This window comes from Euleptes europaea, chromosome 14 (assembly GCF_029931775.1).
Source record: "Euleptes europaea isolate rEulEur1 chromosome 14, rEulEur1.hap1, whole genome shotgun sequence".
Classification (NCBI taxonomy): Eukaryota; Metazoa; Chordata; class Lepidosauria; order Squamata; family Sphaerodactylidae; genus Euleptes; species Euleptes europaea.
This window is the reverse complement of record NC_079325.1, coordinates 6,947,194-6,961,995: the sequence shown is the minus strand read 5'-3', so window position 1 is coordinate 6,961,995 and position 14,802 is coordinate 6,947,194. Positions and strand designations below refer to the sequence as shown.

General features: G+C 49.7%; 1 protein-coding gene across 1 annotated transcript in view; it reads right to left on the bottom strand.

The window, feature by feature from the left end:
- Positions 1-14,802, bottom strand: part of TECTA (tectorin alpha) — a 75,265-nt gene that overhangs the window by 23,088 nt on the left and 37,375 nt on the right. The window contains 4 exon segments of the mRNA XM_056861025.1: positions 2,190-2,751; positions 3,896-4,506; positions 7,217-7,790; positions 12,547-13,139. Of these exon segments, the coding sequence (XP_056717003.1) occupies positions 2,190-2,751; positions 3,896-4,506; positions 7,217-7,790; positions 12,547-13,139 (2,340 nt within the window).

Below are 14,802 nucleotides of genomic sequence, written 5' to 3'. Positions count from 1 at the left end.
TCGTGAGCAACCAATAATTCATCCCCTTGCTGCTCCGTTTCCTTTATGAAACCGGTGACATGAGAGATAATCTTCCGTGACTCCGGTACACATCTCTTTCATGTCGAGGTATTTGTCGAGCTATTCTTTTCCCCCTGTCTCCTCTTATCTGTGTCATTTTTATCCACTGCTTTCCGTTTTGTCATTAGGGGCCCTAATCTGGAGTCTCTCCGCCTCTTTTCTCTCCCCGGGAATCCTCAGAGCCTCCCATCTCTATCTGTCTTCCCATCCCTGGGCTCATCAGAAACCTCCTTCCCCAAAAGCTCGGCGGCGCGTAACAATTCCCCGTCTTCAAAACGAGCAGAGCTCTTCTTCGGACCCGCTGAGGGTTTCGCAGAAAAGGGGGAAACAGCCATTATCTCCATTCAAAGGGCAATTGCGCAGTGACGCCAACCAGCCCGACAGACACAGGGGAGGTCCAGGAGAGATAGCTCGGAAGAGATGTTGAGCGCCCGCAACAGGCATCTCTCTGAGCAGTAAATGAAGTTAAACCAGTCGGTGCACGGTGGGCCATCAAGGCATCGCCCTGAAATCCAATTGTCCGAGACCACTTTACAATCGCCTTCCCTTCCCCTCCCCGCAACAGACACCTTGTGAGGTAGGTGGGGCTGAGAGAGTTCTGAGAGAACGGTGACTAGCCCAAGGTCACCCAGCAGGCTTCATGAGAAGAAGTAGGGAAACGAACCTGGTCCACAAGATTAGAGTCCGCTGCTAGGGTTGCCAGGTCCCTCTTCGCCATCGGCAGGAGGTTTTGGGGGCGGAGTCTGAGGAGGGCAGGGTTTGGGGATGGGAGGGACCAATGCCATAGAGACCAATTGCCCAAGCAGCCATTTTCTCCAGGTGAACTGATTTCTATCGGCTGGAGATCAGCTGTAATAGCAGGAGATCTCCAGCCACCACCTGGAGGTTGGCAACCCTATCCGCTGCCTGTGTGGAAGAGTGGGGAATCGAACCTGGCTCTCCAGATTAGAGTCCGCTGCCCGTGTGGAGGATCGGGGAATCAAACCCGGCTCTCCAGATTAGAGTCTGCTGCTCACGTGGAGGAGTTCAGGGTCTTTTCTGTGTGCAACAATTTTATACAGGTTTCCTAGAGCACCTGCTTGGAACCCCTCTTCTTTTTGCTGTTTAGGAGCTGGATCTAACAGCAGTTACACATTCAGTAGCTACAACAGTTATTTTCGATGTAATAAAACATGGCCAGTTAAAACTAGATGTGGCAGTAAGTGCTACGGTCCAGACGCTTTACTGCTAGGAACTAAACCAGCCGGGCAAACTCAGGCTTGTTTGCATTTACTTTGAGATGTTTCATTTTACTGTCATAAAACAGGAACTGTTCTGCTAAAATTAGCCGTGCTGCAGGAGGTGGTTCAAAGGAATAATTTTCAGGGGTGGTCCCAGAACAGGGGTCCCCAACCTGTTTGAGCCTGTGGGCACCTCTGAAATTCTGGCACAGAACTGAGTGACGATCCTTGTGCTGTGGTGGCAGCTGCTGCCAAAACAACTTTTGAAAAAATCTGCACAGCCGATCAAATCTCCACTGGCCAATCAGAAGCCTTGCTGGGAACCCACCCCCACCTGGGACCACCCAATTTCTAAAATCACTTGGCGAGCACCAGGAAATAGGGTTGCAAACCTCCAGGTACTAGCTGGAGATCGCCTGCTATTACAACTAATCTCCAGCCGACAGAGATCAGTTCACCTGGAGAAAATGGCCGCTTTGGCAATTGGACTCTATGGCATTGAAGTCCCTCCCCTCCCCAAACCCCACCCTCCTCAGGCTCTGCCCCAAAAACCTCCTGCTGGTGGCGAAGAGGGACCTGGCAACCCTATCTAGGGGAGGGGCTGTGGCTCAGTGGTAGAGCATCTGCTTGGCATGCAAAAGGTCCCAGGATCAATCCCCGGCATTTCCAGTTAAAGGGACTAGGCAGGTAGGTGATGTGAAAGACCTCTCTGCCCAAGACCCTGGAGAGCCGCTGCCCGTCAGAGCAGGCAATACTGACCTTGATTGACCAAGGGTCTGATTCAGTATAAGGCAGCTTATATGTTCATGTGTTCATGTGTACCAGGAAAGGCATCAGCAGGCCCCATGCCACCCACAGGCACCCCATTGGGGACTTCCCCGAGATTCAAAAAGAAAAAGCTATGCTTACCACATGAGGTGAAGTTCCTCCAGCCCGTGACGGCAATCCCCTGAGTTTGGCAGGTGCTGGCGTAATTCTGCAGCCAGCTGCAGGCAGTCTGCACGGCTCCCCCGTCGATGCAGGTGTCAAACAAGCAGTTCTTGTAGAAGAAGCTGGGGCTGGCCTTACTGTGGCACCTGGAGAAGACGCCGCTCTTGCTGGGGATCAGGCTGCACAGCTGCTGGGGCTTCCAGAAGCCTTCCACCTTCCCGCAGGCCGGACACCGGTCGCCGCAGCCCACCTGACAAAAGGGATCGCGTTTGGCCCAGCTGTGGCCAAACTCTTGAATGCTGGAGACCACAATTCCCGTGGCGGTGCGGAGGTCATCGTTGGGGTTGCCGTTGTATCGTCCGCAAAGGCCATACGTGCCGTTCTGGAGGCTCCGCGGAACGGTGACCGAGAGGAAGGTCTTCCAGTCATAGACCACCTTCAGGCCAAAGTCGGTCTCCACGACAATGTGGAAGCCGAAGGCAAAGATGTTCACTTTCCCTTGGCCCAGCTTCAATGGCAGGTAAAGGCGCTCATTGTTAATCTGCAAAGGGAGGAAAGGGAAGTTTATCATATGATAACAACAGCTAGAATTAACTTTGCAAGATATTGGAAAGGAAACAAATTCCTGGATATAAATAACTGGATAGATAAGATTAAACAAATTTATGTATCAATTAAGCTGATTTATTATAAAAAATGATAAAGATATGGAAGATCTAGATGCTGTCTGGATCCCAATAATCTCCAGAATGGATTTTCCCCCCAAAAAATTTAGAATGTGGAGAGGAAGACGAGAAATGTTTTTGCTGGCTTTAATATGCATAGCTGAGTTTGTTATCTGTTATTATTGTTATTACTTTTATCTGTAATAGTATGTAATTTTGATTGATATTTTTGTTTCTTTTTCTTTTCCCCAATTTTATACATGTATGTAATTTTATGTATGTAATAAAGTTTTTAAAAAAAAATGTTTTAAGGAAAGGGAAGTTTATTGAAGAGGGTCACGAGTCTTGAAAGGCAGCCCAGCAAGGGTGACCAAGGTTAGCCATGAAGCTCATTGTATGGCTTTTGAGCAATTCGCCGACTTTTAGGGTTGCCAGCTCTAGGCTGGGAAATACCTCGAGATCCTGGGGGTGAAGCCTGAGGAAGGTGGGGTTTGGGGAGGGGAAGGACATCAGTGGAGTATAATGCCATAGAGCAGGGGTGTCAAACATAAGTCCTGAGGGCCGGATCCAGCCACTTGAGAGCTCTTATCGAGCCCGAGAGCCAGCCAAGGCAGCCACTCCCTCCCCCCACTCTAAATCTGGACTGGCGAGGCATGACCCGGCCCGACCAAGTGACATATATGCCGTATATGGCCCTCGTAACAATTGAGTTTGACATTCCTGCCATAAAGTCCACTTTTCAAAGCAGCCATTTTCACCAGGGGAACTTATCTCTGTTGGCTGGAGATCAGTTGTAAGGGGACACTATAGGAAACTAGGGTCGGCCCTGGTTAGTCCTTGGATGGGAGACCACCAACGCAGTCTAGGGTCACGACACAGAGGCAGGCGATGGCCAACCACCTCTGAACATCTCTTGCCTTGAAAACCCGACGGGGTCACCCTAAGCGGGCTGCGACGTGACGGCACTTTTCCACCACCACAGCAGGTACAAAGCAGCCCCGGCAGCAGCAGTTGACTTACCAGGACGGTGTGCTTGTAGGCCCGGTGGATGACAATGTTATAACTGAAGACATCCACCTCCACCTGTTTTACCCACAAGGCCAGAGAAGGATCCCGGTCCTCGTTCTTGGCGGTGACGGTAAAGTCCGGGATCGTCTCCAGCCTCTCCGACCGATGCCGAGAGACGGTGGTGCAGAGGACCAGGGGGCAGCTGCTCTGAAAGTCGAAGGCGAACCCGTCGAAGGTCAAGTAATGGCCGTAGCCGGAGACGATGCAGGAGGCGTCGGTGCGGAGCTGGCAGTAGTACAGGCCGCTCTCTTCCAGGCAGTACTCGTCCTCTTTGCAGGGGATGTTCTCGCAGTGCACGCTGTTGTCGGAGCCGTTGCAGTAGCAGAAGTACTGGCAGTCGATGTCCATCCAGAAGGAGTGATTGGTGGACAGCTGGTGCCCCTCGAAGACGCAGCCGCATTCGCTCCGGGGGATGCACTGGGTGTCCCGGAGGGCAAAGCCCTCGTCGCACTGGCAGCCCTCCACGCAGCTGTCCAGGCACACGGGCCCCGCGCCCAGGCTTTCGCAGGTCTCCGTGCAGGTCATGCACTCCTCGAAGTGGCTGTTCTCGGGGCATGTGAGAGCTAAAGCAAAAGGGGGGTCGGAGACACGATTAACAGGCTGCTGGTCCCTTCTGCATCCTACCGTGCTGCTTCTCCACACTCAATTTCAATGGTGAGTAGCTCAGTACAAAGGAGCAACATAGTGCTTGGGAGACGGGTTCAAATCCTGCTTTGCCTTTCTGGTTTCCATACTATGGTCTAAATTGCGTCTAGGTTGGGCTGTGTATCTGACCTGGGTGGCCCAGACTAGACTGATCTCATCAGATCTCAGAAACGAAATAGGGTTGGCCCTTGTTAGTAGTTGGATGGGAGACTACCAAGGAAGTCCAGGGCAGCTATGCAGAGGCAGCCAATGGCAAACCACCTCTGTTAGTCTCTTGCCTTGATCATCCAGATCAGGCCCAGACTGGGCCAATCTCATCAGATCTTGGAAACTAAGCAGGGTCAGCCCTGGTTAGTCCTTGAATGGGAGACCACCAAAAAAGTCCAGGGTCACTACACAGAGGCAGGCGATGGCAAACCACCTCTGTTTGTCTCTGCCATGACCTGAATGGCCTAGGCTAGCCCCATCTCGTCAGATCTCAGAAACTAAGCAGTGTCCGCCCTGGTTAGTCCTTGGATGGGAGATCACCAAGGAAGTCCAGGGTCGCTACACAGAGGCAGGTGATGGCACACCACCTCTGAACGTCTCTTGCCTTGAAAACCCTACGAGGTCACCGTAAATCAACTGCAACTTAATGGCTAAAATCTGAAAATGCCTGGTAGGGAATGCAGCTGTTGATGGAGGCAGCACGACTGTCAACGCAGAATCCGTACAGGCTTCAGCGAAGCTTAGAACACTCTAGACTGTTCCTATTTCATTGATTTAATTTTATTTACATTGCTATGCCAAGAGACAGGTTGAAACCATTCACAATTCCCAGAAGCATATAATCACAGCTTCCCAGCAAGCACCATTCTTTGCATAAGGATTTCCTTCTTCACCCTTTGAACAGAGGTCACGCTCACTCAGTTTTAATATTGCTAATCACCCATGACTCAGTCCTGCCTGGCAATCCGGGCCGATCATCCTTTCGTTGGTATTTCCAGGCGACCACACAGGGTCCTGGATGCAAGTTTCCTGCCCGATCACAGCCATTTGTTTTTGTATCTAGTAAGGAAGACCCAAGTGTGCAGAGCCCCCTTCCTCCCCCCACCCATGTCCAAATCCCCCTCGGTTGAATGGGGGCGATTCTCTCTGTTTTCTAGGAAAAAGAACTCTAAGCTCCAAGTTCGAAGAAGTCCAATAAAACGACCATTTAATTTAACTCTAATTGCTGCAATTAGCTTACGAGCTCCACCTCCTGATTCTGTGTTAACCGACTTTGAAGATGAACTCTAGGCACGCAACGGATTCCCCGTCCTATCTCCTTCCTCCTGATTTATCCCCGCTGGCTTGAAAGAACAAACGCCAGCTCAGTGTCTTTTAAAGTACTTCTGCGACCTGGAATTTCTAGGATGGTTTTTAGATCATGGCCATCAGCAGCAGAAGGAACATACTCAATGGCAAAGAAAGCAAAACATTCTCCCCTCCCAACGTCTCCCTCTTGCAAATTAGTCTCCGATATTACACCACATCAGGATTCACACTGCAATTTAAGAACACTCATAATGCAGCGGAATAAGAGCCCCTGAGGTTTCCTGAAACACATTATATGAAATTACTTAACCAGGAAAATTTGTCGGGAGGCAGACATGTAGTTGCTAAGAACAGCAATGCTTTTGTACCGTTGTTTATATCTACATTAGCAAAATGTCCATCATTGACCCTGGAGGTCCCTTCCATCTCTATGAATCTATGATTATCATGGGCAGGATCTGTATGGAGGAAGAGTCTGTGTTTTGCAGAGATTCGTGGGTGGGTGGGTGGTTGTGATATATCAGCTTTCCAGGGCTGGCATCAGCACACCTCGGTGTGGGTCAGCTGCCAGTGCCTAGGGATTCTGCTTCCCCCCATCACTGACTCTCCCCACCCGTGCACTTCCCTTACCACCCAGCCATGTGCCCTTCCCTGCCTAAAGAAATTTGACAAGGAAAGCTGCAGCCCCTAGTTCGGCGGCCTAGAACTCCAGAAACACAGGCCGAAGAAGCATTATATGCGAAAAACATTTTTAATAATTCCGGAAGGCGTTTTCCATCTTTATTCATCTCCTTCAAGGAATCAAGAAATCACTTGACCCTTAAAAAACTGGGCATCAGGATACATGCAAGTTCTAACGGACTATAAATAAGACTTCACAATTTTTAGGTCATTTGGACTCGACTGAAGAAATAGGTTTTTGTTGTATGTCTATGTTTATTTCTGTTTAGGTTGTTTATAAGCTTTTGTTTGCACTTCACGTTATATTCACTGTATTGTAATACACTTTTGATAATTTTGCATATAGAGTTGTGCACTGTTTCTTTTCTAACTAACCTCCAGGTGGTGGCTGGAGATCTCCTGCTATTACAACTGACCTCCAGGTGAAAGAGATCAGTTCCCCTGGAGAAAACCGCCACTTTGGCAATTGGACTCTATGGCATTGAAGTCCCTCCCCAAACCCCGTCCTCCTCAGGCTCCACCCCCAAAATCTCCAGGTATTTCCCAACCCAGAGCTGGCAACCCTACACCGGAGGCTGGGCTTGGCTCTAATGGCTTTGCTTTGATCCAAAGACCAGGCCAGAGAGTTCTCTCCCCCCCGCCTAGACTTACGGCAAAAGTTGAAGCTCCTCCACTGGCCGATCTCCACTTCAGCGTTCTTACAGGCGCTGGCGTAGCGAGCCACGGAGTCGCAGAGCTCCGACTGGTTCCCTCCGCTCTGGCACAAGCGGAAGAGGCAAGTTCGGTAGTAGGCGGACACGTTCACCACCGAGTGGCACTCCAGGAAGGAGCTGTTGGTTGGGTCATTGATGATGCCACATTTCGAGCGGCTCCGGTAGTCTTTCAGCAACTCCGAATCGTTGTTGCAGGCCTTCAGGAGGTCGCCGCATTCCCCGTTGCAGATCTCATCAAAGGTCGTCCAGCTGTCCAGGAAAACCACCAGGTTGTCTGTGCATTTCCCATTGGGCAAGCAAAACTCGTCGCTGATATTCCCATTGAAAAAGCCACAGAGACCCCCGGTGCAGTTGAAATAGACAGTCGAGAGGCGGATCTCCATTATCCCAGAGTCTAAGTACTGGATATTTACAAGTCCTTCTGATTCAACCACCGTTCCGTTTTTGCTCCGGTAAATTTCCAGCTGCCCAGAAGGGTGGAAATAGGGCAGTTCTGTTTTATATCCGTTGACCTACAAATGAAAGAAAAGAGTGAGTGAAGAGGAAAGTTGCTGAGAAGAGCCCTGCAAGCCCATGACATCTCTCTCCTCTTGCTTCAGCTTATGAAGGATAAGCAGAGCCAAGCAGAGAAAGGCAGGCAAGGAAACAATGGAGATGCAGCATGTGAGATATATTTTGCAGATGTGTGAAAATCGGAAGACGCAAGAACAGCTGAGAGCACTTAGGATTGTTTTCTATGATAGATATGTCAAGTGGAGAAGAATGAAAATTTCTTTATCATCTAAGGACCTTTTCGAGCATTGTGCAGTGACTTTTCACACATCATGCATTTCCAGGAGACACAAAGTTACTGCTATTCCTGGCTTCCCTAATGAGCGTATCGTTTATGTAAAGTATCCACTTAAACATATGAAGTGTTCCATTAAAACATAAGCGCAACCCTTCTGGATTAGACCAAAGATCCATCTAAGTCCACCATCTTGTTGTTTTTTCTTAGGACCAACAAGTGCCGGGTGCATGACCGGATTCACAGTACATTGGGGGGAGGGGGCGCACGTGAAACCAGAGAAAGAGGGCAGAAATCCCCCCTTCAACTGTTTCCACTGGCAAAAGAGGGGTGGGAGGGAAACCGTAAACGCCTTCTCCCCCGTCACTAAGTGAACAAGCACTCATCGTATGGCTGACTACGAGTTGGTTTGCGCACCTGTGAACCAGCAGACATTGGGGGTCTAGTGTATTTGGGCCCTTGGCAAACCTACAAGCAGGCCCCGAGGGCAAGACTTCTTTCCCAGCAAGTGGTACTCAGTGGCAGACTGCCTCTGAACAGTGAGGTTCCATTTAGCCATCATAATAGGGATAGATAGCCATGTCTTCCACAAATTTGTCTAATTTGTCTAAAGGTGTCCAAGCAAATATCACCGTATAAGAACATAAGAAAGGCCATGCTGGATCAGACCAAGGCCCATCAAGTCCAGCAGTCTGTTCACACAGTGGCCAACCAGGTGCCTCTAGGAAGCCCACAAACAAGTTGCTAGCTTTGGCCAAAAGCCTGCCTTTTCTACCCACTGAAGTTTCTGGCTCGTATTCAAAGGCAGCCCCACATGGAGAGTGTGACAGTAGTCAAGTCTCAAGGGGAGAGTAGCATGGACCATCATAGCCAGTAAGAAGGGAAGACCAGTCTGAGTAGACAATACTGACTTTGATGGACCAAGAGTCTGATTCAGTATGGTGCAACTTCATGTGTTCACTTCTGATTCCAGCCACCAGGTGGCAGTGATGCCCTTTGTGCATGAGCCAGCTCTCAGGGCGAAGTTGCAACGAGGTCCAGAGACACAGGAGAGAAGGATTTGTCCCTAGAGGATGGAAGGTGGAGTCACATCCAGGCATCACTGGATGTTTCCTCCCACTCCCATCCTCCATGCAGAGTTTGTACAGGTTTTTATAGCATTTCTGGAACCTGCAGATCTTGTTTGAATGGAAATGACAGCGGAACAAAAAGAGAGAGGCAGAGAGAGATGTGCACGCACAAACCCCCAGGACATGATGCGTCCCCTATGCCCTCCTTCTCCCTTCCAAAAATTATTTATTCCCACTTTGTTCCCCCCCCCCCCGCAAAAGATGCAAATAGGTGGCACACTTAACTGGAAAAAAAATCACACACACACACACAAATTATGCCAAAGCAATTACCAGTGACAAGCAAACCCGGTTCTAAAAGCCAACAATCAGTTATATGGCCGTATTTCATACAAAAGCCCCCCTACATAAAACTGGCATGACTTTTTGGAAGGCCACTCCAAGGAGGGGGCTACTGCCAAAAGAAAAAGAGCCTGCATGCCATTCTAATAGTTCTGATTGAATGGATGGCAAGAAGGTATTGTTGTCAGGAGAGTAGCTGATGGCTAGGTTTGTAAAAAGAGAGAGAGACCCTGAGAAATGAGGGCCCCATGCCATGGAGAGCATTACAGGCAAGAACCAGCTTCCGGAAACAAGCAGGCAACCAGCAAAGAGGGTTCAGAACTAGGGTAACACTTTCAAAGTTGCTAGCTTTCACCAAAAGCCTGTCGTTTCTACCCACTGAAGTTTCTGGTTCGTATTCAAAGGAAAGCCCCACATGGAGAGTGTGATAGTAATCAAGTCTCAAGGGGAGAGTAGAGTGGATCAGTGTAGCCAGTAAGAAGGGAAGACCATATCCGTGACAAGCACAACTGTTAAAAGGCACTTTTGGGAACCATATCAACCCATTTCTCCATCAATACAGTTGGTTCTAACAAGATCCCCCACTTACCAAGACTCCTCACTTAGCCAGTGGAGACACACACTCCATACAAAGCTGACAAATCACAGGGTTGCCAACTCTGGGTGGGGAAATTCCTGGAGATTTTGGGAGGGGAGCTTGGCTGGAGACTGGGGAAGGGGGGACCTCAGTGAAGTATAATGCAATAGAGTTACCCTTCCACGGTAGCCATTTTTTCCCCAGGGGGCACTGATCACTGTTGCCTGAAGATCAGTTGTAAAACTGGGGGCTCTACAGGTCACACCTGGAGGCTGGCAAACCTTCTAGAACATCTGCATGACCAACCAGCATCACCACTGTCTTGGCCACTTGGCCTCCACAACCACACACCTTTCCAGCCAAATCATGTGAACATAATCCAGACCAAATAAGCAAAGAGCAGGTATTCTGCGAAAAAGACACCCTCATAACCCATAATATAAGCTTACTCTTGCCCACGATAAAAGGACATAGCGAAGCACCCTGCAAGGATCAAAACCCTCCAAGAAAACACAACAAGAGAAGACTGAGAGGTGATATGATAACCATCTTCAAGTACTTGAAGGGCTGTTATATAGAGGAGGGTGCCGAGTTGTTTTCTGTTGCCCCAGAAGGTTGGACCAGAACCAACGGGTTGAAATTAAATCGAAAGAGCTTCCGTCTAGACATCAGAAAGAACTTTCTAACAGTTAGAGCGGTTCCTCAGTGGAACAGGCTTCCTTAGGAGGTGGTAAACTCTCATTCCCTGGAGGTTTTTAAGCAGAGGCTAGATGGCCATCTGTCAGCAATGCTGATTCTATGACCTTAAGCAGATGATGAGAGGGGAGGGCACCTTGGCCATCTTCTGGGCATGGAGTAGGGGTCACTGGGTGGGGTGGGGAGGTAGTTGTGAATTTCCTGCATTGTGCAGAGGATTGGACTAGATGACCCTGGTGGTCTCTTCCAACTTTATGATTCTACGTCCACAAGCCACTGGTGAACGCTGCCTCTGGTGGCCTGTAAAAGCCATTACACCTCCAAGGCCTTCGGGCAACATTGGCACATTCACCTCTGTGCTAGAACACATCATCCTCTGTCAGCAATTCTGAGTCAGCAAACAGTAGAATATGAGCTGAGTGGAAGATCAAAGCACCCTTCACGTAAACACCACCATGGGAGATGTTTTCCTCTCTCTCTCAAAGCATGCATATTAAAACAAGAAACTTCAACAACAAAGATCCCTCCATCTAAGAGACATGTGATTGTTTTAACTGCTGGCCAAGGTGGGATCAAGCAGCGGCCATGTATCACTCACCTAAACTCTTCCTGCGTCTTCCTCCCGCGGGCATTAAGAGCGCCCGACAACAGTGCATCTGGGTGAGAATTTCAGCAGCAGATGTAGCGAACAATAAACCCAGCCTTTCCTTCCTCCGACGGTGCTCGGTCTTAGCCAAATTCATTATGAAAAGAACCGGCCCTCTCTTATTATCAGCAACTGGAGAAGAAGCGTTCCGCAAGAATACGTCTTTCATTTTGCTAGTTTAGACTGGGGTTTTAACCACCGGCTCGGCGGGTGACTGTAGTGTAACTAACAATCAAATTTGCTGCCTGCATGGCACACTGCATTTGTTTCTAGCAACATCTCTCTCGTCTTGACCTCCTAGCAGAGCAACAGAGAGACCTCAGACCATTAGCTTTGTATAAGTGCGGGCATAATTCATTGGGACGTTTGCCTGTGGAAGCTTGCACTGAACTCTGGTCATTTATGCATTGGTACTTTCACTCACTTTCACGCCCACCCCCGGTCTGTCTCAGTTGTTCCGTGGAGTTATGCATGAGTTTTCCCTCCATTAGAGATGACCTCACTAACAGCCCCTCACAAAATCCTGGACCTTCCCGTTCCTCTGTTAATCCGATTCTTCCCTCTCCCTTGTTAATTTCTTGCCTTGAAAACCCTACTGGGTTGCCATAAGTTGGCTGTGACTTGACAGCACTTTCCACCAACAGAAGAGCCCTGACTGGCAGCGTGCCTCTCCAGGGTCAGAAAAAGACTTGTGTATAACTTCAGCTGCAACAGACCTGAGCCAATAAAGCATACTAGTCATAGAATCATAGGGTTGGAAGGGACCACCAGGGTCATCTAGTCCAACCCCCTGCACAATGCAGGAATTTCACAACTACCTCTCCCACACACACCCAGTGACCCCTACTCCATTCCCAGAAGATGGCCAAGATGCCCTCCCTCTCATGATCTGCCTAAGGTCATAGAATTAGCATTGCTGACAGATGGCCATCTAGCCTCTGCTTAAAAACCTCCAGGGAAGGAGAGCTCACAACCTCCCAAAGAAGTCTGTTCCACTGAGGAACCGCTCTAACTGTTAGGAAATTCTCCCTAATGTCTAGACGGAAACTCTTTTGATTTAATTTCACCCCATTGGTTCTAGTCTTCTTATTTTTAATCACTGACAGTAATGCAAAGAAACCCTTCAAACTATTTCTGCACACATGCTTACCTTGATTTCAGAGTTGTCTATGCCCCCTATCTTGACCTCCTGGCTGGCCACCTGGATCCTTAAGGCCCGCAGCCCTTCGCCGTTCAACTCAGGTTTCTTTTTGCTGACGTCAATCTCCAAGAAGTTGGGTCTCTCTGGGCAGGTCTTGACCAGCGTATAGGAGTTGTCCGGGGGATAAACGAACGTGGCGCCATCAAACGTCTGCAGCACTTGATCCTGAGACACCAGACACAAGGTTTCCCGCTTGGGGTAGCAGCCTTGGTAGCCATTCTCCACGGCACAGACTTCCCCTTCCTGGCAGGTGGAGTTGAAGCAGCTGATCTCACCTCCGTCCTCGCACCAACACTGGATCGTGCAGTCCATGGTGGCCCAAAACGACTCCCCGATGGAGTAATATCTGCCGTCCACGTCGCAGCCGCACTGGTGGACGGGGACGCAAATGTCCGTGCTGAGAACGTAGCCCTCGTTACACTCGCAGCCCTCAGTGCAAGGGGTGGCGCAGGTCAGGGGGGCCGTGAGGTCGGAGCAGGTGGCTGGACAACTACTGGTGCATACCGCGTAGTGGCTGAACTCTGGACATTGCACGGTGGTAGCTAGAAGAAGAAGAGGAAGAAGAGGAAAAAGATGAGGAAGAAGAGGAAGAAGAAGAAGAAAAGAGGAGGAAGAAGAAGAAAAGAAGAGGAGGAAAAAGAAGAGTTGGGGTTTTTTTGCCAACTTTTTCTACCTTTTAAGAAGAATCAAACTGGCTTACCATCTCCTTCCCTTCCTCTCCCCACAACAGACACCTTGTATGGTAGGTGGTACTGAGAGAACTGTGACTAGCCCAAGGTCACCCAGCAGGCTGCATTTGGAGGAGTGGGTAATCGAACCCAGTTCTCCAGATTAGAGTCTGCCGTTCCTAACCACTACACCACACTGGCTAGAAGAAGCAAGCAGGCCTTCATTATAAATTACGATGCTCAGGCTTTCCCCTTTGATATCTAGATCCCCAGCATGCTGTAGGTGGTTAGATTGTCAGACTAGGATTTGGGACCGTGGGGAATTTCAGCCTCCGAGATCCTATGCTGTAGCCCAGGGGCCCCCAACCGTTTGAGCCCGTGGGCACCTTGGGAATTCTGTCTCAGGATGGTGGGCACAACCCACAAAATAACCACCCCAAGAGTCGGAGTCAGCCACAAAACGGCTGTTGCAGGAGGCAGAGCCATATACAGCGAAGAATCCCAAGTGCAGGGGAGGGGTAATTAAAAATACACTGGGAAAGAGGGGTGAGAAAAAACAAACCCTGTGCCACCGAACCAATGTTATTTCAATCTGCATAGCCGATCAGATCTTCAGTGGCCAATCAGAAGCCCTGCTGAGCAAAAGCCCCAATCACTTTCTGAAAGCACCGGATGGGTACCAAGAAGGTGTCGGCAGCCGCCATGGCACCCACAGGCATCAGGTTTGGGACCTCTGCTCCAACCACTACACCACACTAGCTTGGGACCTGGCAACCGTACACTACCGAGCCCTTCACTGACTCTCTGTTGCCCTCCCAAGACTCCAAGGTCTGTTCTAGAATTAAGCAACGTTGCCCAGTCCATCCCAACATAAACCATATTTCAGCGAGGTGGGATGCAGTTGAAATGAATAAGAAGCCGCCCAGCTATCACCCATGCCTCTTTTGGCCAGGACTACCTGCTGTCCTAGGGTTGCCAACCTCCAGGTGGTGGCAGGGGATCTGGGATTACAACCGATCTTAGACGACAGAGATCAGTTCACCTGGGGGAAATGGCCTCTTTGCGCAGCCAATCAAATCTGCAACGGCCAGTAAGAAGCCTTCCTGGGCAACAGCCCCACCTGGCCCCACCCACTTTCTAAAAACACTTGACGGGTGCTAGGAAGGGTTTCGGGAGGTACCATGTCACCCACGCACACCACCCTGGGGATACCTGCCTTAGACTGTAGCCTTCTCAGGGCAGATATGCTTTTTTTAAAAAAATGGATTGCAATTGGATTGCACTGAATAGATTCTGCAGGGCTCCAAAATTCGTCAGGTTACCTCGACAGATAGTTACCCAAGACGGCTACCTAAGTAGCAAAGCACGGTAGCCTCTTGCTCCAGTGCTGAAGGCAGATGCCAGCAAAGGAGCCCTCAATTTAGCCTGGGGGACTAGGCGAGCGTGAAGCCAGTGGGTGACGCAGGCAAAGAGCAACGCCGGAGGGGAAGAAAGCGACTTGGATGCGCTTGATTTATCTCAGCCCAAAATGTCAGCC